General features: G+C 48.0%; 2 protein-coding genes across 4 annotated transcripts in view; one reads left to right on the forward strand and one right to left on the reverse strand.

Moving 5' to 3' along the window:
• The window catches only part of bop1 (BOP1 ribosomal biogenesis factor), a 47,674-nt gene extending 37,043 nt beyond the window's left edge, over positions 1-10,631 (reverse strand). Inside the window, exons 1-4 of the mRNA XM_028963349.1 lie at positions 10,484-10,631; positions 9,556-9,748; positions 8,937-9,155; positions 5,388-5,528 (exon numbers count right to left, since the gene is read on the reverse strand). Of these exons, the coding sequence (XP_028819182.1) occupies positions 5,388-5,528; positions 8,937-9,155; positions 9,556-9,615 (420 nt within the window). The 5' untranslated portion in view covers positions 9,616-9,748; positions 10,484-10,631. The remainder of the gene's footprint in view (positions 1-5,387; positions 5,529-8,936; positions 9,156-9,555; positions 9,749-10,483) is intronic.
• On the forward strand, positions 10,016-21,939 carry hsf1 (heat shock transcription factor 1). 3 transcript variants are annotated; one of them, XM_028963354.1, is made up of 15 exons: positions 10,016-10,228; positions 10,359-10,541; positions 11,280-11,388; positions 11,473-11,609; positions 12,473-12,597; positions 15,456-15,531; positions 15,628-15,689; positions 15,780-15,867; positions 15,968-16,101; positions 16,968-17,243; positions 18,156-18,233; positions 18,875-18,980; positions 19,105-19,158; positions 19,264-19,327; positions 20,257-21,939. In XM_028963354.1, exons 2-15 carry the CDS (start codon positions 10,422-10,424, stop codon positions 20,448-20,450), a joined length of 1,623 nt encoding a protein of 540 aa, XP_028819187.1. In that variant the 5' UTR covers positions 10,016-10,228; positions 10,359-10,421; the 3' UTR covers positions 20,451-21,939. The 3 variants fall into 3 exon arrangements, with proteins under 3 accessions (XP_028819187.1, XP_028819186.1, XP_028819188.1); XM_028963353.1 differs by having other exon boundaries at positions 10,016-10,541; XM_028963355.1 differs by lacking the exon at positions 18,156-18,233 and having other exon boundaries at positions 10,016-10,541.
• The last annotated feature ends 69 nt before the right edge of the window (positions 21,940-22,008 follow it).

Raw genomic sequence — 22,008 nt, forward strand, 5'->3', positions numbered from 1 at the left:
ACCGCGCTAGCTCCCGTGCCCCAGGGAAGGCTGCCAGGCATGGCGATGGAGAGCGTCTGCACACCTTCCTGTGAGAGAGATTCAATCGAGAGACTTGAAACCCACGGTCTAAAACCCACATTGACGCAAAGGGTGATTACGACTAGTGCAAACATGGGGCAGGTGAGGATTATGGCGGAGAGGGGAAAGAAAAACACGTTGGGATAAACGTGAGGGAAGTGCGGTAGAGGTGGTTTATTGGGGACATGTGGTCTGAAGGGATGTTTAAAGTACGGTGCTCTGCTGTTTCAGCTCGGCCAAAAGCGAAGCAGCGTAGTCCACGGGGTCATTTCAGGTTGTCGTCATGTCATAGTTGCCAAGAGCTCAGACGCCCTTCTGTTGCATTGGGTCATAAGAACGGGACCAGCGATCAGCCAACCTACTGTGCTGTTCAGCGTGATTGGCAAGAACACTTTCTTGCTCATCACCGGTGTCTAGCTATCTAGATCCTAAGGGAGGACTGGAGGGAAGACAGGATTCCTTTCAAATGCTTAAAAGACATGCATTTATCCAATGAAATCTGGAAATCATATGGAATCACTTGCGCAGATATGAAATGCTGGACTTGAAACTGGGCAGTAAGCAAGCGCTGAATTTGTTTTACTTCTGTTTGCTCTGTGGGAGTTCTGGGAGATGGAATGCCCACTGGCCGCTCAACTAAAGTGCAGTAGAAACGGGGTTGAATGGGTTGGGCCATATTATTTGGAGGCAGCATTCTTGGGTGAGGGATGCTGAAAGTTCTTCATGGCAGGGCCATGAGGTCATGGACGTTTTGCATGCTCAGACTCAATGTTTTCAGGTGTATCTCAACAGATATAAATGGGCCATAAATGAACAAGTCCCAATCTCCGATTGGCAAAAAAGCCAATGACCATAATATGTCACCCACATATTTTAGTGGTCAATTACACACATTCAGCGATCAGCCATAACGATGTGAGAATATAGAATAGGACATGGCTAATTTGGTGGCAAAAAGGGAACCTCTCAAAGCATGGACCCCACAAGGCTTCTGAAGGTACAAAGCGGATTTTCCTGTAAATTGCACAACACCTCCTTTATGGATTGGATTTGTTTTTTTTCAGCTTGATTGCTCGAGAGCAACGCCTCAAAATTTAATCCAAGGTTGCAGGGCACTGCCATCAGGGAACACAGTTCCCGAGAAGTGGTGTACTTTGTGAGCAGGTAGACCTCTGCAGATCAGGACTTTTGAAAGTGCTATGGGCCAGACGTCTAGCAAACACAAGTTTGCCCAGGGCGCAACGATTTTAAGAAATTGAACAGACACAAAAATCACAATTTGACAAATATTGTGATTGCAATTTAATTTTATGATTATTCACTATATAATGTGTATTACAAAACTGCGCTGTAACTACAAGTTCAGAGCAAGGGTCCTTGCTTGCATTTAAGTTGTGAGGCTTTAACATGGGGCACATCGGACTGGGGAGCATGTCAATCACACAGGGACGTCAGCGCAACGTGACTGGACTCAGGCGGTGCCGTGTGCACCCTCGCGCCTGGCGCATTATACAGCCGTTTTCAGACCAAACTTTGCTCTAAAACCCATTATTGTCTATGTCTTGCGTGGCGCAAGAGGTGTTACCTGAGCCGAATCACCTGCCTGATCGGTCCAAGTTGGGAAAAAAAAAAAGCATCTAAGCGGGCAGTGTTGTCACTTTGAAACACACACAAGGCGGGAATGGAGGAAAAAAAAGCTGATCTTATCAGTCTCCGAGTGTGCAGATCTACACCACCACAGCATCGAGTTATACTTTTGCGTTGAGCACAGTGACAAGCGTGGCGCGTTGAGCGCCACTCGCCTAATAGCCAGAAGGCCCAGGTTCAAACCCCACTTACTACCATTGTGTCCCTGAGCAAGGCACTCTGGATAAGGGCGTCTGGTACTTGCCGTACATGTAAATGTAAAATGCCCATGCTCTGCATTCGCCCAGTCCCGCTCTCCCCACCACGGCGTCGCTGCAGCTTCCATCTTTTGCCTGCCTCCCCGACAAGCCAGGGGGTAACCAACGAGCCAGTCTCTTGCTCACTGACTGTCTTCCAGGTAACCCAGCGTGTTTGCACATGCGTCTTCCCGCAGCAACCCCGACATTAACCGATGGAGAAGACTTTGGGGGTTGCAAAAATCACAAATTATAGAATAGATTTATTAAAGACATAATTTTGCCGCCATATATTGTTCAGCACTAAGTTGGCCCTGGTCAAAGTCATTAAAAGTTTTACAAAACAAAAAATGTTCACTTGGTACCTAACATACATCGCACACTGCCAGGTGCCATTCCGACAAGACTGTTATTTACTTCACCAGTCAGTGATTAAAATGTTACTGATTGTGTATAGTGAAGCATGAACAATGGCTGAATTGTCCTTGGGTGCCCTGGTCAATAGATGGCTGGATCACCTACTTCCTACGTGACCACACACACACACACACAGACACGTACACACACAGGTCTTAAAGTAGTTATCTGGTACCGTAAGGCCCTTCAGCGCAGTAGCTGCACTGGAGCAGGAAGCTGCAGCCGCTGCCGGGAGCCAGGGCCTTTCTTCCCCCATATTCCACAATGTGTCTTCATTCATCTCACAGTGCACATGGAAAAGACATTGCGGGGGTAAAAAGCCCCTTCCTGCCGGCGAGGCCTCGGACTGCAGCGCCTGTCTCGCATATTCCCCTTTCACTCCGCAAACAGGAAAAGGCCTTTTATTGCAAGGAAGGGGGAAAAGGGGGTGTTGAGAAAAGAGAGAGTGGAAGGGGGTGGGGGGAAGAAAAAGGATTTCGGACGTCTGGAGTTTTATTTGTAGACAACTTGTGCCGAGGGCAACGGGGGACTTAGAGGCAACACTATCTGCTGTCCCCAGGCAGGGGGCTAATTTAACACAGGTCAGATGGCCGCAGACCACCACGACGCTTGCTTGAGCGGCACGTGGAACAGCGTGACCACACGAGGGGGGGAATCAACGTCTTATCAGCTCAATAATCGGGATAAAGACAGAACTTCACTCCTTCTCCAGTCCAAAGAAACGCTCCCTGTGACAAGACCAAAAATAAACCCGCCATCAAATGAGGGGAAGAGGTAGATAATCATTTCAGAAGAAGTAAACCTTGTCGTCTACACGTCTGCGGCAACCGCTGGAGAAGGTGGAAATAAAAAACAGATTTCCACATGCTACGTTCAAGTAATGTTCTTGACCACCTCTAAAACAAAATGTGGTCTGAATTTAAGCTGATTGTTTTATAAGGAAAAAAAAAAAAAAAAAAAAAACATAAGAATAAAAACTGGCTAAAGAGTATTGATATTACCTGTGCCACCTTTGCCACACAGTTTCGCACACCACCACCATTAAAGCAGCATTAAGCACATTAAGTATTAAATGTTGACCTGTCCAGCACACAGATTAGCCGTTAGCCCTTTAACTATATTATAATTACAGTAACGGCTAGCGCTTGAGTGCTAAAAATGAAACATTCGTGTGAGATCCAAACGGCCATTCCTGTCTAACATTTACATTTACGACATTTACCAGACGCCCTTATCCAGATGACTTACAGTCAGTAGTTACAGGGACAGTCCCCCCCTGGACACACTTAGGGTTAAGTGTCTTGCTCAGGGACACAATGGTAGTAAGTGGGATTTGAACCTGGGTCTTCTGGGTCATAGGTGAGTGTGTTACCCACTAGGCTACTACCACCCCGTATACCACCCCACGTAACCACATTACATGTTATTTGTATCTGAAGAGTTGTTTAGTGCTGCCTCATGCTATTGTTGCTACTTGGTAGGACTTGTCCCTCCGTACTACCTCGACTCTTTTAGTCCGGTCGGGAACATTATCAGCATCAGCATTGTTACGAGGTCCTAATTTCACACCAGACCGACCATATGAAAACATGACGCGCTCCAGCAAAGCCAAATAAAGAAGCCTGTTAGCATGGGGGTTGTATCTTTTAACATAGCAAAAGGAGGAAGGGGGGAAAAAAAAAAAAAAAAAAAAAAAAAAAAAATTCACTTAAAAAGGCAAGAGCCCATCCAAGAACAACAGTACTTGTACAACAAATTCATCATGGGAGAACGCCAAGAAGCGCTTTGGACGGCTGTCAAGTTAAGGTTGTATGGCCTGGCAAATAGTCCAGACCACACCGTGGCAGGGTTCAATGCCTCGCAATGGACCCAGTAAATTAAATAGCAGGGAGGAAAATTCTTTAACGGCCTGACACGAAAATCCAAAACCGTGCGGGGCTCCCAGTGGCAGGACGGCTACGCAGCACATTCCTGCAGCAACAACGCAACGTTAGCTCACGGAACGGCACCAGCGTGCAACAAGAATCGGTCGGATAGGTGCAAGAGCGTCTCCTGCCCATCACACTCCACAACGGGGCAAAAGCAGTTTGAGATCTATATTACGGTCACATTTGCGTCATGTACTTCTTCCCTTGCAAAAAAACAAAATGTGTCCTCTGCTTTTAACCATCACCCATGGTGAGCAGTGGCAGCCATGACAGGCGCCCGGGGAGCAGTGTGTGGGGTGCTTTGCTCAGTGGCACCTCGGTGGGTCCGTAATCGAACTGGCAACCTTACGATTGCAGGTTTCCTAACCTGCTGGGCCACCACTACCACTGTATTATGTGCATTTATTCATATTAAACGTATCAGATAAAGGGGGCATCTGCACATTACACAGGATCAGCTATCGGTGAGCATAAAATTTATTCTAATGTCTAACGTTATTAACAACGTCACAATTTGTATATCTTATTATATCTTTATATATTTTTTTTGAGTTGGAGAGTGGGCTTATAAAAAGGATCAAGTCCGATCAACACAGACGTCAATGTCCATAACAGGCAGCGCCTTAAACTGAAGCTCAGGGCACGATGTAAGTAAAATCTGTAGTAAATGTACAGTGTATCTTTTCCAGCTACTACCTGATGACATGTTGCTATAGTGTTTGTGTGTGTATAGGGGTGTAATTGCTGCTCTGTTAGTTTTACAACTTTTTACTCAAAACTGTTTATTCAAAGTGATTTTAATTTTTTGGTATTTACCAGACGCCCTTATCCAGAGCGACTTACAATCAGTAGTGACAGGGACAGTCCCCCCTCTGGGAACACTCAGGGATGGTAGTAAGTGGGGTTTGATCCTGGGACTTTGTGAGCTTCTGGTTCACCCACCACATTACATATTCAAAATCCCAGCACAGACTCACCTTCACATGGTCCTTCAAGGCTGCAAATTAACAGCTAATTTCCATGTTCTACACAAATTACACATTTGTAAAATATCCAAATTGAAGACGGGGAAATTTATAGTCAAATGATGAAATCTTACCTCTTCGTCTGAGGTGTCCTGCTCATACTCGTCTGCCTGCGGTGGACTGACCAGTCTTTTGTCTTTCCCAGTGTTCTCTGTTTCTGGGACAGCCCTTGACTTCGTACTCTTCGCTTTGCTCATTGTGGGGGATTCAACCATCTAGAAATTAACAGATTAATCTTATTCTGTGTTTTAAAGCACATTATTTTAGAACAGTCAGCACACAACCGCTTTCTTGGGCCAAAAAAGAAAAAGAAATAAAAATTGTAAATATTGTAGAAGCAGACTTTGCGTCCCGTTCATGGGATGGAGAGACATCGTACATGTTTTAGGGTTTCGTTTATTTTGTTTGGTGCACAAGCTTCCTCCGCGTGATTTACGCCCCCAGCGGTCCCCGGCGCTTCACATCCTGCCGGGACGGAGGGACAGCGCGGATGAAAGGATCCACGAGCGTCTGTTATTCGCTCGGAGCCATCAGTCACGGAGGCTGAGCCACCAGAGGAGCCCTTAACGGGGGAGGCGGGAGGACGGCTCTTTGAGGCCGGAGCGTCTCCCTCGTGGCAGCAGACAGACAGGTGAGCAACCTGCACCTGATTTATGCGTCCTAAGCGTACGCTGTGCCTCTTTTTTTGGACGAGAGAGATAAGTGAAACGCTTCCTCCCTGAAGGCCAGTTAACTCCCCGTCAAGACTGCTGAGCGCTTCAGCAAAAATAGGGAACAAAAAAAAAATTATATATATATATTATTTTCCTAAAACCCAACATGCAACTTGGTCACGTGACCGGAGGTTTACTCGATTTTATCACTGGCACAGGCAATGCGGCCATTCACGTTTATGGACACTTTAGAACCCCAAAAAAACATTATGAGACAGACGAGGCAGGAAATAAATAAATAATCGTTCGCTGTAGATGTTGGTGGGGTGTCGGGTGGAGGTGGCAGGGGAGGACGGTGGGAGAAGAGCCCTTGACAGATGACTTGTCCAGATGACGTGCGGACTGGCCAAGAGCGAAGGAGCCGACGGAGTCGATCCGGCCCGAAAACGAGCTCTCCTGGACTTCCAGCGGCGGCCCTGGCGCCCTGCCCGCGCCGCCGCGAGCGGCGACCCAAATGAAGTGCGGGAGACCGGCGAAGGCACAGCGCAGGGTCACGGGGTCACGGGGGTGGGGGGGGTGTGCGCGCGTGGCAACCAAACCAAACTTCCGATCGCACGCGCCTCCTGGTAACAGATTATTCCAAAAACCTCACACGTCCGACAATAACTCGTGCTTAATGTCTGCTGGCCAACCGCACCGGGTTCCGCTCGGCAGGAGCGACCAGGCCCCCGGTTCCTCTGCTGCGAAGCTGAATTATAGGGTGAGCGGTGATGACAACAACCTGGGGGAAGCGGGAGCTTGTTAGGACCGAAAAAAGCCGCCAAAACCGAGCTCCAAAGCGAACGATGAGGAACCCACGTAATTCTACCAGAAGATGTCACACGACTGACTAAATGGAAGTGGACTAGACGTGTTGGCGGAGGCGGGGGCGAGAGGGAAATGGAGGAGACGGCGACTGTTTTTGGCGTGGGTGTGCGCTGGAGAAGCGAAGCCCTTCCTGGTAAGACGAGCTCCACTGGTCCGCCAGCCCCGGCCTCCCTCGAACCCCCCCCCACCCACGCAGCACGAGTGCGGGGGGGGGGGGGGGGGGCTCTCTCAGGGGCCATAAAGACTCCAGCAACCCCATTCACTTCTGCCCGGAGACCTGAAGGGCCCACAGCTCTCGTTCACAAGAGTCCTGGAAACCCAAGGAAAGGAAAAGGGGAAGAAACAAAAGCAACGCAGACAAAAGAAAGTCCCAATCCAGAAAAACGCCTTTCAGATCGAACCCAGTACATCCATCATTTCACAGCCGATATAGGCAATTATTCTAACAAATAAAACTACACTAACCGTAATATCATATTATAGCCCTAAGAACGCCCCTAGTATCCCTTTGTTTAATGGCAAGCTGTTGGCATGTGTCATTCTGTTGAACAATACAAGATGCCAGAATAATTTCCATTCATCACGTCCTAATGTCCAAAGGCGAGCTGACGTAATCGTCTGAAGTAATGCTTCCCGCTGCGGGGCCGCGAGCACATCCTAAAATAAGGGGGCGCGGAGCGCCGCTACACGTATTATAAAATGTAACCATTCCTGGTGACCACCTGGTCCCACCTATGAACTGTCTCTAATAATCCGTCCCGGCACTAACAGAACGGCCCGGACCTCTGACCCAAATCTCTGTTACGGTTCTTGATGGCAAAAACAGGACGGGGGAGGCAGGAAGGCCTTCGAGCGGGGAGCGACAGAAAGGGTCCCTGTAACAGTCGCGCGGTCCCCGACCTACCACTGGGTGGCACTGGTGAGTACAAGAGCTGAAACGCTGGGGATGTTGCGGTCACGAAGTCCCCGGCTCATTACGGCCCTCTCACACTTCCCAACATCTACAAACCTGCTGGTGATTTAGACCATAACAGAAAATATAAAGGTAATTTAGAAAGGCATTACGTTATTACGTTACGTTATTATTATGGTATAAATACAGTTCCATTGCATTGGTTTAAACCGTGAGAAATTCTTGCACGCCTTTTCTATTTGTACGGCACATTGGTATGACCTCATGCTCTCTTGGTTGTGTCTCTTTAGGTCTTATTTTGGTTTTTAATGAAACATTTCAGACAGTCTTTAGTCTAGATCAGGGGTTGGGGCCCCCTGTAACTTCTGAAAAATCCTAATTTAAAGTGTATTGCATTTTTTGCCATTTATTTTTAATAGCATTTCGAAATTTGAAGATTGTGATCTTGTAACATTAAAATGCAATGTGTTTAATTTGTTATTCAAAATATGAATCACAATAATTCCCATCCAGCCCCACCAGAGCGGTTAGTCATGTTTCAAAATCTGACGTCTCTTAAAGTAAATAGTTGTTTGCAATATTTAGTGTTGGTTTTAAGTTGACAAGTAACTTTAGTAAGGGTAGAGTTAGCATAGCACTGCTAAGTTAGGGCGACCAGATCGTCTCTTTTGCCCGAACATGTTTAGCCAGGATTCTAGACTTGGCTAGATCATCGCATTCTACACACATATTCGTGCTAAACTAAAAAACTAAAATTAACATATCAAGTGTTGCTCTCTCGCGCTTTGGTGGAAACAGGGTCCAAATGGCTCTTTGCGGGTTAAATGGTTGCCGACCGCTGGTCTAGATGCTTGGTCAACAAAGCCTTAATATTTTTGAATGTACCGACCGTGTAAAAGGCGGCAGATAAAGGACCATTATAGAAGGTGAAGGGTGACGCGTGTTCAGTTGACATTTACATTTCCAGCATTTACCAGACGCCCCTTATCCAGAGCGACTTACAATCAGTAGTTACAGGGACAGTCCCCCCCTGGAGACACTCAGGGTTAAGTGTCTTGCTCAGGGACACGATGGTAGTAAGTGGGATTTGAACCTGGGTCTTCTGGTTCATAGGCGAGTGTGTTACCCGCTAGGGTACTACCACCCCCTAGTTGAAGGGGAAGCATGCATACACGTGTGTGTGTGATCACCTCTGATATTTCTCCTTCGGTGACTGCTTTTGTTGTCACCGGATCACTTGGATTTGCCTCATCATCCGAGCTCTCTTGTGCAGATTCGTCTTCATCATCATCGTCATCATCCGATCCTGAATCTTCAAGACCTGAGTACACGCTCTCCTCGCTGTCCGAAAGGTCTTCCTCCCCATCCTCTTGTTCACCAGCATCATGTCCATCAACAGGCAGCTGCAACTGTGCGAAAAGAGATGTGAACCTTGTAGTACCGCAACAATCTTGGAACAGTGAACAATGGGGCAGCGGTGGACTAGCGGTTAATCAGAAGGTCGCCGGTTCGAATCCCGATCCGCCAAGGTGCCACCGAGCAAAGCACCGTCCCCACACACTGCTCCCCGGGCGCCTGTCATGGCTGCCCACTGCTCACCAAGGGTGATGGTTTAAAAGCAGACAAGCAATTTCCTTCGGGATTAATAAAGTTAAAACCAAAAAATATCAGCAGCAAACACAGTGTGGCCAATTTAAACACACGCGTTGTACTTTAGCTAGCTAGTAATTTCCACACGCAGAGCCGCAACACCTCGAGTTCAATCGTGATGTTTCGGGTTTGTTTTTATTTTTTAACGCGTTCCAGTACCTGTTCGTCGTCCTCTGGCGTGCTTTTCCTTTTCGCACTTTTCTCCGCAGCTTTACTCATGGCGCCGGTTCGCTGTTGCTGCTGCTGCTGCTCGGCTCTAGGCGGAAGCACGCCGCGCGGTGTTGGCCATGTGGGTTTCAAGAGGTCAAAGTTCGCAGTTGAAGGTTCACCGGGAGTTTCTTAAAATGTAGCGCTTTAAAACACAGCAAACCGCATTAAAACCACTCCAGTTGTAACCACAGTACTCGTATAATGTGCTTGACGTTTTTGGGGAATGTCTTCGTGTAAAAGGTGTTTTTAAATAAAATGTTTTTAAAATGTTTTTAAATGCTCATATGATTGATATGATTGCCCCCAAAAAACACAAACTATTACTCCAACGTAGGCCATATTTCGTTCATTTATTCGCGTGTTTGTTTTTCGCCCGTAAACTTTTCCACGACTACGTCACAACATGGCGACGACCAACAGGCGCCTGTGCGACACCTGCGCGCTACGCACTTCGTAGATACATGTCGACCTGGCGCCGTTTCCGCTCGCCGCGAGTATGTTTCTAGACCCGCGGACGGGGCGACGTTGGCTAATGACCGCGGGGGCCGGGGACAAGGGACCGGAGGGCCGGAGCGCCGCTGCTTAGCCGCTCGTCTGGGGCGTTGCTAAGACAAGAAGCTAGGTGGCTAGCCGATAACAGGCTGTCAACGAAACGATTTCCTTACTGGTTGGCCAGCACACGCCAGCCGTCGGTTTATAAATATATATATTGTACATATTTTTATATTTATACATATATTGTATATATTTAGCTTGTTGTCCTTCCGAGAGTTGTCGCTTTGTTGACGCGTAAGCCCGCACCGGATCGCCCGGACATGGAGCACCACAGCGGGGGATCTGGCGCGGCCGCGAACAGCAACGTGCCCGCGTTCCTCACCAAACTCTGGACGCTGGTGGAGGACCCCGAGACCGACCCCCTCATCTGCTGGAGTCCGGTAAGTTCGGGGCGGGCGGCCCTGGCCGAGTTGGCCAACTCTCTGCCCCTCTCCCAAGGAGCCGCGGCCATGCGGCCGGGGGAGAATAGCAGCGCCGCCGCCGCTTGTGTGACGATTATTCGGCAGCGATCGCCTGAAAAGTAACGTCTGGCCCGTGTTTGTGAGTTCCTGCGGGTAATGTCGCTGCCGGCTTGTTAGCGTAAAGTAGCTGTGTCACCTCGTTTTATATATAAAGTGCAGGCCAAACGCCTGGACACATCTTCTCATTCAACGTGTTTTCTTTATCTTCATGACCATTTACGTTGGTAGATTCTCACTGAAGGCATCAAAACTGTGAATGAACACACGTGGAGTTCTGTACTTAACAAAAAAAGGTGAAATAAGTGAAAACATGTTTTATATTCTAGTTTCTTTGCTCTGATTACTGCTTTGCACACTCTTGGCATTCTCTCCATGAGCTTCAAGAGGTCGTCACCTGAAATGCTTCTCCAACAGTCTTGAAGGAGTTCCCAGAGGCGTTTAGCACTTGTTGGGGTCCAGCTCACCCCAAACCATCTTGATTGGGTTCAGGTCCGGTGACTGTGGAGTCCAGGTCTCCACTTTTTGTTAGGTACATAACTCCACATGTGTTCATTCATAGTTTTAATGCCTTCAGTGAGAATCTACCAACGTAAATGGTCATGAATGGTCTACTGCATATATATATATATATTTCTTAATCTCTCTGAACCTCTCCAGAACGGCAACAGCTTCTACGTCTTCGACCAAGGACGCTTCTCCAAAGAGGTGCTGCCAAAATACTTCAAACACAACAACATGGCCAGCTTCGTTCGACAGCTCAACATGTGTAAGCGTTTGCATGTCCAACATGGCGTTGAGCAGGAATGAGTGTGTGTGGTATAATGCATATTTTTATTTTTTTTTTAAACAGATGGCTTCCGCAAAGTTGTCCACATTGAGCAAGGCGGCTTGGTGAAGCCAGAGAAGGACGAAACGGAGTTCCAGCATCCGTACTTCGTTCGCGGACAGGAGCAACTCCTAGAGAACATCAAACGGAAAGTCACTAATGTGAGTGGCGTTGCAATGAGACGGCCGCTTGAATCGGGGGACAATGGGGAGTTTGGACGCAGGATCAGCACCTGCCCGGTGGCGTTGGGGACAGACGGAGATAATCGCGAGGCCTGCTAGAGGCTTGCCGCGAAGGGTTAAGTGGATTAGCGATAGCAGGCCGGGAGCTTGTAATCTGCCGATACTTTCATTTACATTTACGGCATTTACCAGACGCCCTTATCCAGAGCGACTTACAGTCAGTAGTTACAGGGACAGTCCCCCCCTGGAGACACTCAGGGTTAAGTGTCTTGCTCGGGGTGGGCCCTCTTGGCCCCTCGGTGGTGGAATGAACTTCCCCTCGAGGTCAGAACAGCTCAGTCACTGAGCACCTTCAAACGACAGCTCAAGACCTTCCTCTTTAAAGAATATTTAGATTAAATTGTAATTTTCTTGTCAAACTTTGTGTACAGAATCTACAACAGAGTGAATTAAATAGATGTATTCATAGTCGGGGTCCTAGTGAACCGGAATTGATCTCTTCATCGATGGTAACTTGAAAGCACATTGTAAGTCGCTCTGGATAAGGGCGTCTGCCAAATGCCGTAAATGTAAATGTCGGGGACACCATGGTAGTAAGTGGGGTTTGAACCTGGGTCTTCTGGTTCATAGGCGAGTGGGTTACCCGCTAGGCTACTACCACTTTCCACCCCGCCCGATTTACTGCCTTTTCCGTCCACCTCTTGTTTCCATCATCCTGTCCCGGAGTTGGGGACGGGTCGGGGAGAAATTTCCCTTCTCCCCCGGTTCCCTCTGTGTGTGTGTGTGTGTGTGTGTGTACGTGCAATAACAAATGTTCATACGGGTCTTCTGATGTCCAACAGGTGTCCAACATCAAACTGGACGACATGAAGCTCAGCACGGACGAGATTTCCAAAGTGCTGAACGACGTGCAGCACATGAAGGGCAGGCAGGAGTCCATGGACTCCAAAATCACCGCCATGAAGCAGTACGTGCGAGATGCCTGTCTGTCCCTCGTTGTCGAATGTGTTCCGTCTTTAAACGGGATGAACACGGACCTTTTACTCTCGCTTGCGTCTACCGCACCTCCCGGTCAAATTTAGCTTAAAAAGAAAGAATGGCGAGTCACCGCCAGGGAGCTGGTGGCATTTGGCCCGTGTAAGCTAGTTTATTTAAAGCCAGCGATTAGACGCAGAATTCCCCCGGCGCGTGCCGGAATACGCACGGCGGGAATGACCAGCCATTCCCATTAGCAGAAAATATAGTACGCTATCCTCTATTATGCACCACGTTTTATATATGTTGCCGTGAAAGTAGTGTCTATGGGCAGAACCCCCTGCCGCGGTGGTGGCCTAGCGGGTAAGGAAGCGGGTTCATGGCCGCCCACTGCTCACCAAGGGTCATGGTTAAGTGAAGGTGAAGTGATTGTCACTTGTGATACACAGCGGCACAGCACACGGTGCACACAGTGAAACGTGTCCTCTGCATTGAACCATCACCCTGAGTGAGCAGTGGGCGGCCATGACAGGCGCCCGGGGGAGCAGTGTGTGGGGACGGTGCTTTGCTCAGTGGCACCTTGGCGATTCGCGATTCGAACCGATTACGGGGCCGCTTCCTTAACCGCTGGGCCACCTCTGCCTCCAACCAGACCGGCTGATCCAATACAGAGGACACGTTTCACCGCGACAGTCATTTTCCGTTTCGGTACCTGTTTTTGGTCGCCACAGCGGATCAGCCGGTCTGGCTGGGCGACGGTTTTTACGCCGCGTGCCCTTCCCGCCAGCGTGTTATAGTACGGTGTGTGGGTGTGGGTGTGAAAACCCCCGTTTTGCTTCCTTCATGCTCATCGTGCCTGTGTGGCGTATGGGGGGGTGGAATTGTCCGATGTAACTCTGCCAAAACCACTTTTTCTTGTCCGTTTTCTTTCGAAATCCTTTTTTGAGGTCCGCCTGAATCGGTCCCCCCCCCGAGGTCGAGTGTCGAGGTTCACGCTGTTCCGTGCGTGTCAGCGATAACGTGCTAACGGGCGTCGAGCCGACGCCGCGGTTCACCAGCTGCGCTCGCGGCGTCATCGGACGCGCGGGGGGGCCGAACGTCTCACCATAAAGACGCGCCCCGTCCCTGTCCCGTCCGCTCTCTCACGCGCACAGCTGCGCCGTCATTGCCACCCTGGGCCCAGTCCGTCATCTCGAGCGCTCTTCCCCGAGCGAGGCGGGTCCGGCGCGGCGAAGCGATGACACGCGCTCGCGGGACATCGGCGGTGAGCTCATCGCTGCCTGTCCGTCAACTCGGCATGGTCACGCTCTGCTCTTATGGGATGTGCACGGCCCACGCGACCGCGTTACACCGATTGCACGTCACCTTTCCGTCTGGAGATGGCGGTCAGGCAGCCATGTACGTCTTTCGTAACCCATAAAGCATTGCTCGCGCGTTTTAATTTTTAATTTTTTTTTCCCCGTTTGTAGTTTTATGGTTCTCAGCATTGGCTTGAACCAAACTTATCATCCGCGGTTTCAAAGAGGTTTAAAGGGCCTCGGGCTTGTTGGGGTGGGGCGGCCGTGGGGAGGGCTCATCTACACCTGCCCCTATAAAGCCCTCCAGCTGTCTCGGAAGGGGGTTGCGCCTTTTTTTTTTTTTTTTTTTTACGGGAGCGCGCTGATTTACAGGACAGCCGATCCCCTCAGATAAGCTCCGTAAACGCAGATAAAGAATCCCCTCCGAAGGGGCGCGCTGGGGTCCGTCCCATCGACATTTATGGTCAGGTCTTCATTCATTAGTATTCATGCCAATAATCCACATTTATTTATTTATTTATTTTTATGAATGTAGTTTTCTGGTGTTTCTCACTTTGACAGTAGGGTCTCTGTCGGCGTCTCATCCCGTCTGGCCGATGTCTGTTTTATCGCTGCAAATCGGGCATGAAACGCAAAACACGGGTCGAAATTTTCCCGTTATTGGAAACAGCCCGGCGTCCTCGTCCTGCTCCGGCGTGGCCGGGGCCGCGCGTTCTTAACGCGAGCCGGGTGTCCGAGGAGCCTATGAGCGCACACTCGAAGCACTTTTACCGGCCCCGGGGGATCGGGCTTTAAGAGGTCCAGGTGGAGGGGGGGACGGGGGGACGGCTTTATAGAGCGTCTCTAAAAAGCTGAATAAACAGAGCCTGCTAAGATCTTTCTATAGCCATTAACACGGCTAAATAAACGCCCCCGAACCCCCCACATAGTTCTTAAAGAGTTTGTGAAGGAGGTGTGTGTGTTTACATCCAAATATCCTATTATTATTATTATTACGAATATTGTAATCAGCCTAAAAAGTTAAAATAAATCAGTATGTGATTCCTCCGTTGGTGGTATGTTATCGATGCACCAGGATCCCTCATTGACACGTCCACAAATGAAGTAATGATCTTAAGCCTGTGTTCTAAACCACTCTTTATGCCTACATTTATGGCATTTACCAGGCGCCCTTGTCCATAGCGTCTTACAATCAGTAGTGACAGGGACGGTCCCCCCTGGAGACACTCAGGGTTAAGTGTCCTGTTCAGGGACACGATAGGCGAGCGTGTTACCCACTGGGCTACCACCACCCTGACCCACAAGACCCGTTTTCAGAGTAGTGCCGTCGGAGTCATCGCTTCACTTCATCAAATTGATCTGCAGTTTGAGATTTCTTTTTTTTTTTTTTTAAACCGTTCTTAAACCCTTCAAAATCCACATTTTCAAGGTCTTCGTGCATGTTTGCCGCGAAAATGTACACAGTAGTCCGTTGGAAGAACCGGATGTGACCCATGCGTACTTGGAGTTCATGCGGTGGTTCGCTTTGCCTGTGTCTGTCTGTCTGTTGCAGCGAAAACGAGGCGCTTTGGAGGGAGGTTGCCAGTTTGAGGCAGAAACACTCCCAGCAACAGAAGGTTGTGAACAAGGTGGGTGTCGTTCTTAAGCCTTGCCTTCAGTGCACAGTAACGCTTTTTCTTTGCGTCTTTGACGCAATTTCCAACCAATCTTGCTTTGTATTGCAGTTGATCCAGTTCCTTGTCACCCTTGTGCAATCCAACAGAGTCATGGGGATGAAAAGAAAGATGCAAGTTATTTAGTCTCCTTACGAAGACGCTCTTTGCTTTGTGCGTGTGTGTTTTGTCTAAACGTGTCGTCCCTCTCTGCTCTGCAACAGGCCGCTGATGTTGAACGACAGCAGCGCCGCGCACTCCATGCCCAAGTACAGCCGGCAGTTCTCCCTGGAATCTTCTCCTGCCATCTCGGTGCGTGCTGCTCGTCCCGGAGTGCGGGGTGCGTTACCGCGAGTTCTGCAAGTCAGTCACGGGTTTTTTTTTTTTTTTCTCTCTTCCTCTCTGTTCGTAGGCCTCGTCCGCGGCGTTTTCGGCAGCAAATCTCTTCGCCTCAGATGGCCCGCTTAAGACCGGCCCGGTTATTTCTGACATCACAGAGCTGGCGCAGTCCAGCTCCAGCGGCACCTCTGAGTGGATTGATGACAGGCAAGTCTGGAAAATGGTGGCCTTGTGCCATTTTTAATTTTTTACGGCATTTACCAGACGCCCTTATCCTGAGCGACTTACAATCAGTAGTTACAGGGTCAGGTGTCACCCTCCCTCGTAGCCCGTATCTCTGCGCCCTCTGCCCGTGGTTTTTCCAGACAGCGCTCTTCTAAATCTGCACTGTATAGTTAAATTTATTTCGTTTGCAGGTACGGCTCTGGGCAGCCATTTCCTCTGCTTTAGAAGGTCGAGCAAACCTCACCAAAGACCACACGGTGGACTTCACCCTTTCTTGACTGTTGATCCCTCCCCAAGTTCAGATGTGATCAGTAGTTTATGGTAGATGCCAGCATACCATAAATTGAGAAAGAAGTGAAAAGTATTGTGTCTGATGTTTCCAGAGCTGTGGACACGATTGGGATTTTTGAGTCTTGCGACTTACAATCAGTAGTTACAGGGTCAAGTGTCTTGCTCATGGACACAATGGTAGTAAGTGGGGTTTGAACCTTCTGGTTCATAGGCAAATGTGTTACCCACTAGGCTATTACCACCATGTTCTGTTTGGTGCGGTCTTCTAACCGTTGGAAGGGCCTTGGTTGTGGACTAGATCAAACATGATCTCCTTACGCTGGCCAGTGGTGGCCTAGCGGGTAAGGAAACTGACCTGAAACCTGAAGGTTGCCGGTCCAAATCCAAAGAAGCCGAGGAGCCACTGAGGTGCCATTGGGCAGAGCACCATCCCCACACACTCCTCACCAAGTGTGATGGTTAAAAGCAGAGGACTCAGTTCGTTGTGTCACCGCGTGCTGTGCCAATGACAATCACTTCACTAATAAAAACTAATGAACGTTGTCTCCTCACAACAGCCCAATCCCAGTGGTGCATGTAAAGGAGGAGCCGCTGAGCCCCGCCCACGATCCTGAGGTGATCGAGGTGGAGGTGGGAGCGGAGTCGCTGGTTCCCGCCGACACGCCCCTATCCCCCACCACCACCTTCATCAACTCAATCCTGCAGGAGGGTGAGCCAGCTGCTCCCGCCCCTCCAACCCCTGATCCAATCCCGGCGGCTGCGGCGGCCCCTACACCAACACCGCCCCTGTTCAGCAGCAACCAGAGGTGTCTCAGCCTCGTCTGTCTCGACAAGTGAGTGCCAGCAGCCACATCTGTCCTCGCCTCCGGCTCAAAATAGCTCCTGCGCTAACACGGCTAACCCGATGTTTCCCTCCGCGTAAACGTTGCACCCTCCCTCGTAGCGCGTATCTCTGCACTCTCTGCCCGTGGTTTTTTCGTTTGCAGATACGGCTCTGGGCAGCCATTCCTCTGCTTTAGAAGGTCGAGCAAACCTCGCCAAAGACCACACGGTGGACTTCACCCTTTCTTGACTGTTGATCCCTCCCCAAGTTCAGATGTGATCAGTAGTTTATTGTAGATGCCAGCATACCATAAATTGAGAAAGAAGTGAAAAGTATTGTGTCTGATATTTCCAGAGCTGTGGACACGATTGGGATTTTTGAATCTGTCAGCTACACGGTGCAGATTTATAGCTGGTGCGCCTGCTCCGTCTTTGTTTAGCGACAGAAAACCGTGTAATATTTACTCGTTTTGTTGGGGGGGGGGTTTCGCAATTTGTTCAATTGGACTTGCATGGAAGAGTATCGATTCCAAATGGCATCGCGGTGGAACAATCAGCCCGAGAGACCTCATCACGTGGCACCAGTGTGCAGGTTGTAAAAAAGGGATCTTTCTGATCCACCCAAACCTTGTCTCTGCAAAATAGCTGGGACTGGGACTGGAAATGTCAACGCTCACAAAGTCCTCTTGTCATCCTGATGATTAGTGAGTCCAGCGGTGACAAATTGTACCCAATGTCACTAGCAAAGTTAGCCAGTGCTTATTCCTAGACCTCAGCATGCTTGATTTGAGTATTTCTTCGTTTTATAATAGGCTTTAATCCCATTCTCAGCCAATGAGCGGCCAGGACTATGTTGTGCAGGAGTACAGTCATGTCATGTTCTCCGCTGTCTCCAGTGCCATGTTGTGCTTCTATCTTTTCAGTTACCAACCGATTTCTGAGGTCTCTCGCCACTACCCCAGCCCCACCTCCTCGACTCCACACAGCAGAATACACCCAGGGTTAGCATTTCAGTACCATGCTGTCCCCAGAACACTCAATGCTGTGCTTGCCGTGACTCCCTGGCGCCCCAGAAACAGACTTCTTTCCTTTTTTTTTGGGCTTGATGTGGTATTGGATTTTTTGCCCTTTAAGTGGCATGCATTTGCATCACCTGCTCAGTTTTCACAAATGAAATTTGCATTTTGTGTTTTTATTTATTTTTGTGTGTGCGCTGCCTGTCAATTCCAATGAGGTTTTGCTAGCAAACTGCAGTATTGCCGCCAACCATCCCTCTCCAAAACCCCGCATCTGTTAGAAATATCTAGTTTTGCAGAATAGGTTGGCAGAGACATTTGACCGGATTTGGAGGAGACTCGTTAATTTGTGCTAATGTCGTTTTCAGTCCCCCGACGGTAGCTGCAGCAGTTTGGGGACACCCATGAACAGCCACAGTGTTCTTCTTTCTGGGGACCAGCTTCTTTTAAAACTCACAGGCGTTGCCTTTGCTAGCTATAAATGGCTTTGTTGCTCCAATCAGGCTTAATATGATTTTACGGCTCTTCCCATTGGTTGTTACTAATGTTTGTGCAAGATCCAGCCTAATGCTGCTCTGAAAGTGGGGATCAGTGGTACAGTGAACGTTTTGCCACTACTTTACCAGAACTGAACTCTGCGACCATCTGGAGAGCATCGACACAGACTTGGAAAACCTCCAGCAAATCCTCAACGCGCAGTCCATCAATTTCGAGTCCTCGCCTATCTTTGACGTGAGTACGGAGTTATACGACCTCAAGTGCTCACAGAAGCGCCTGTGCAGCTCTGGTCGGATCTGCTCTTTGGGTTTTGGGGTGATGAAAGTAGGTATTGAAAAGAGATGCTTATGTTTTGCAGATCCTGAGCACTTCAACCATAAATACAGACTTCGACCTGGACAGCCTTGCTACGGTGAGTGTGTGATTTCCCCCTCGGCCTATATAGGCTATTTCTTTTATTGACATTCCTGACCTTTGCTTGATCCGTCTCCCCGACCTTCCATGTTTCCCTGGCCAGATTCAGGATCTTCTCTCCGATCAGCCGAAGGAAACCGTATCAAGTGGGAATTCCACTGATTCAGGTCTGTGTGTTTAACTTTAGATAGTAAAAAAAAAAATAAAAATAGATATTTTCCTTTGTTCTTTATTTTGCGTATGAATCATTCCACTGCAAGCACTGAGCATCCAGGGTACATGCATTGGGAATGTGGAGACCTGCAGATACCTTGGTGTTCATCTGAACAATAGACTGGACTGAAATAACACAAATGCAAGCTACATAAAATCTACAGAAAGAGTCTGAACAGGCGGATCCAGGGAGCCATTTCTGTTGTAGGATGCTCTCTGGACCCAGTGGAGGCAAGGAAGGGCAGGAGAATGTTGGCTAAGCCGTCATCCCACCCCATTCTGGAGATTCTGACTGACTGAACAGATCCTTTAGTGGTAGGCTCCTGGGAAGTTCCTTACTTCCTTACCCGCTAGGTGAATCCCGAACCACTAAGGTGCCACTGAGCAAAGCATCGTCCCCACACGCTGACCGGGCACCTGTCATGGTCACTAAGGGTGGTGGTTAAAAGCAGAGGACACATTTCGTTGAGTCAGTGTATCACAATGACAATCACGTGTGACACTTTCACTTTCAAAGTGAAAATGGCATTATCCAGAGCGACTTACAATCAGTAGTGACAGGGACAGTCCCCCCCTGGAGACACTCAGGGTTAAGTGGCTTGCTCAGGGACACGAGGGCGGTAAGTGGGGTTTGAACCTGTGTGTTACTTGCTAGGCTACTTCAGCCCCAACAGCAGTCATTCCTTGCAGCTGACCACATACGTAGACTAACACACACACCCAATACAGCAGAATGTTCTTATGTTGTTCTGTTTATTTTTGCTGTTCTTTTCTCCCGTAGACGTAATTGACTATACAGATTTCCCACTATAAGAATTATCTTATTTAGGCCTTTTTGCTTCACGTCCATGTTGCCTTAAAAACGTCTGTTTTCTTTATCCAGGGAAACAGATTGTCCAGTACACCGCCCAGCCTGCGCTCCTGGTCGACCAGATCAGCACAGAGACCACAGTGGAAGACTTGCCCATTCTCTTGGAGCTCGAGCAAAACCCTTATTTTGAAGAAGACCCTGCAGAAGAATCAGCCATATCCATCCTCTCAAGCAACTACCAAACAGAGTGTCCCAAAAAATCTTAACAACTCTGTCTTTTTATTTGTAAAGGGATGCTCAACTTTTTTTTATTTCTTCCCATCTTTTCTATATTTGACGTTTTAGACATTTTAACAATCAGTGCCCATTTTCTTTGAAATGTTTGGACAAATTCAGTCTAAAATTTGTACCATTTATTTAAGTACCCTGACATGAGAACAAGTTCAGCCATTTCAAACTGCGAGTCAAGAACTGTTTTGGTTAAGCTCTTGATTTGAATTGCTCTATGTGACAGAAATATCTACAGTGCCGTTCTGGAGGTCAAAATAACGTAACATGGCATCAAGCAGCGGAAATCCCAAAAGCTCAGCCCCACTGTCACAAAGCTTTACTTTTGGGTCTTTTTAGCAGTGAGCGCTCTTGACGCTGCATCATTGTGTGTTTCATTGAGGATTTAGGAAAGAATGTACAAATATATACATATAAATATAAATACAATACTTTTTTTTTTTGCTTCCCCCACCCTTTTTCATTCTGGCCAACTCAATACTCACAGCACTCACCTGTATTAAAGCAAAGTTCCTGGACAAAAGTAATATTTATTTTGAGTAATATAATGAAGCAAAAAAAATTATATCAGTGCTTATGCTTATGGTCTAAGGTAGTTTTGATTAAGCTGATCAATCTGCCTCTCTCTGAGTAAACATACGCTTCATAAAGACTTTTACCGGTGTGCACATAACCAAAAGGATGCTGTGCTGAACAACTAGCGTCCTTGTATGTATACGTTAACACAGTTGTTGCAAGGTGCTTCTAGGTTTGGGCAGATAACTCCGTATGATTTATTCATATTTCATCCTTTCAATGTACGCTTTAACAGCGATAATATAAAAGGACTCCTTTTTCTGTGAATAATAGCATCTTCTTTGAGTGTCGCAATGTTAATTGACGCAAATGCAAACACCCGAATGCGTAATTATTTTTGCCGTGGTGTGAGAACTTGCAGTAAAGTTGTGCAACTTTATAAATCTTTTGGAAGTTGTTGCCTGATTGTATAATTGATATTTTGTGACCAATAGAGTGGAATATAAAATCTGCCCAACCGTAGATGCTTCCTTTCTGGTGACCGTAACGTATCCACCACGTTCTGTTGTTTTTACGTTTGCTGTTTTATCACGTTTGCTGTACATGGATTATCATGGTTTTGGTTAAAATGCAACGTTTGCTATTGATTAATGATTGGACTCATTGCCACCAACCCATCCACACGACATTATTATTAGTTGTATTATTATTAAGTTGAATTGAATTGTGTTCTTGTTATGATGAATGAATATTGCTTCATTCGATGGAGAAGTTGAACTGGGGCATCCGGGCCACCCAGAGGTTGTCAACACTCGTAATGTTGGTCATTAGATGACTTGTCACAGCCCGACACGATTTCTGAAGCTTATTTTATTACGCATGTGAATTAAAACGAAAAAAACTTTGTTTATTGATATGTTTGAAAATAAAATATTAATGTTTTCGAAGTAGTACGAAGCTTTTCAAGCAGCTATGCACATCATTTCTCCCCCTCAAACCCATTTCCAGTTGGCTTTATAC

The sequence above is a fragment of the Denticeps clupeoides genome, chromosome 20 (assembly GCF_900700375.1).
Source record: "Denticeps clupeoides chromosome 20, fDenClu1.1, whole genome shotgun sequence".
Classification (NCBI taxonomy): domain Eukaryota; kingdom Metazoa; phylum Chordata; class Actinopteri; order Clupeiformes; family Denticipitidae; genus Denticeps; species Denticeps clupeoides.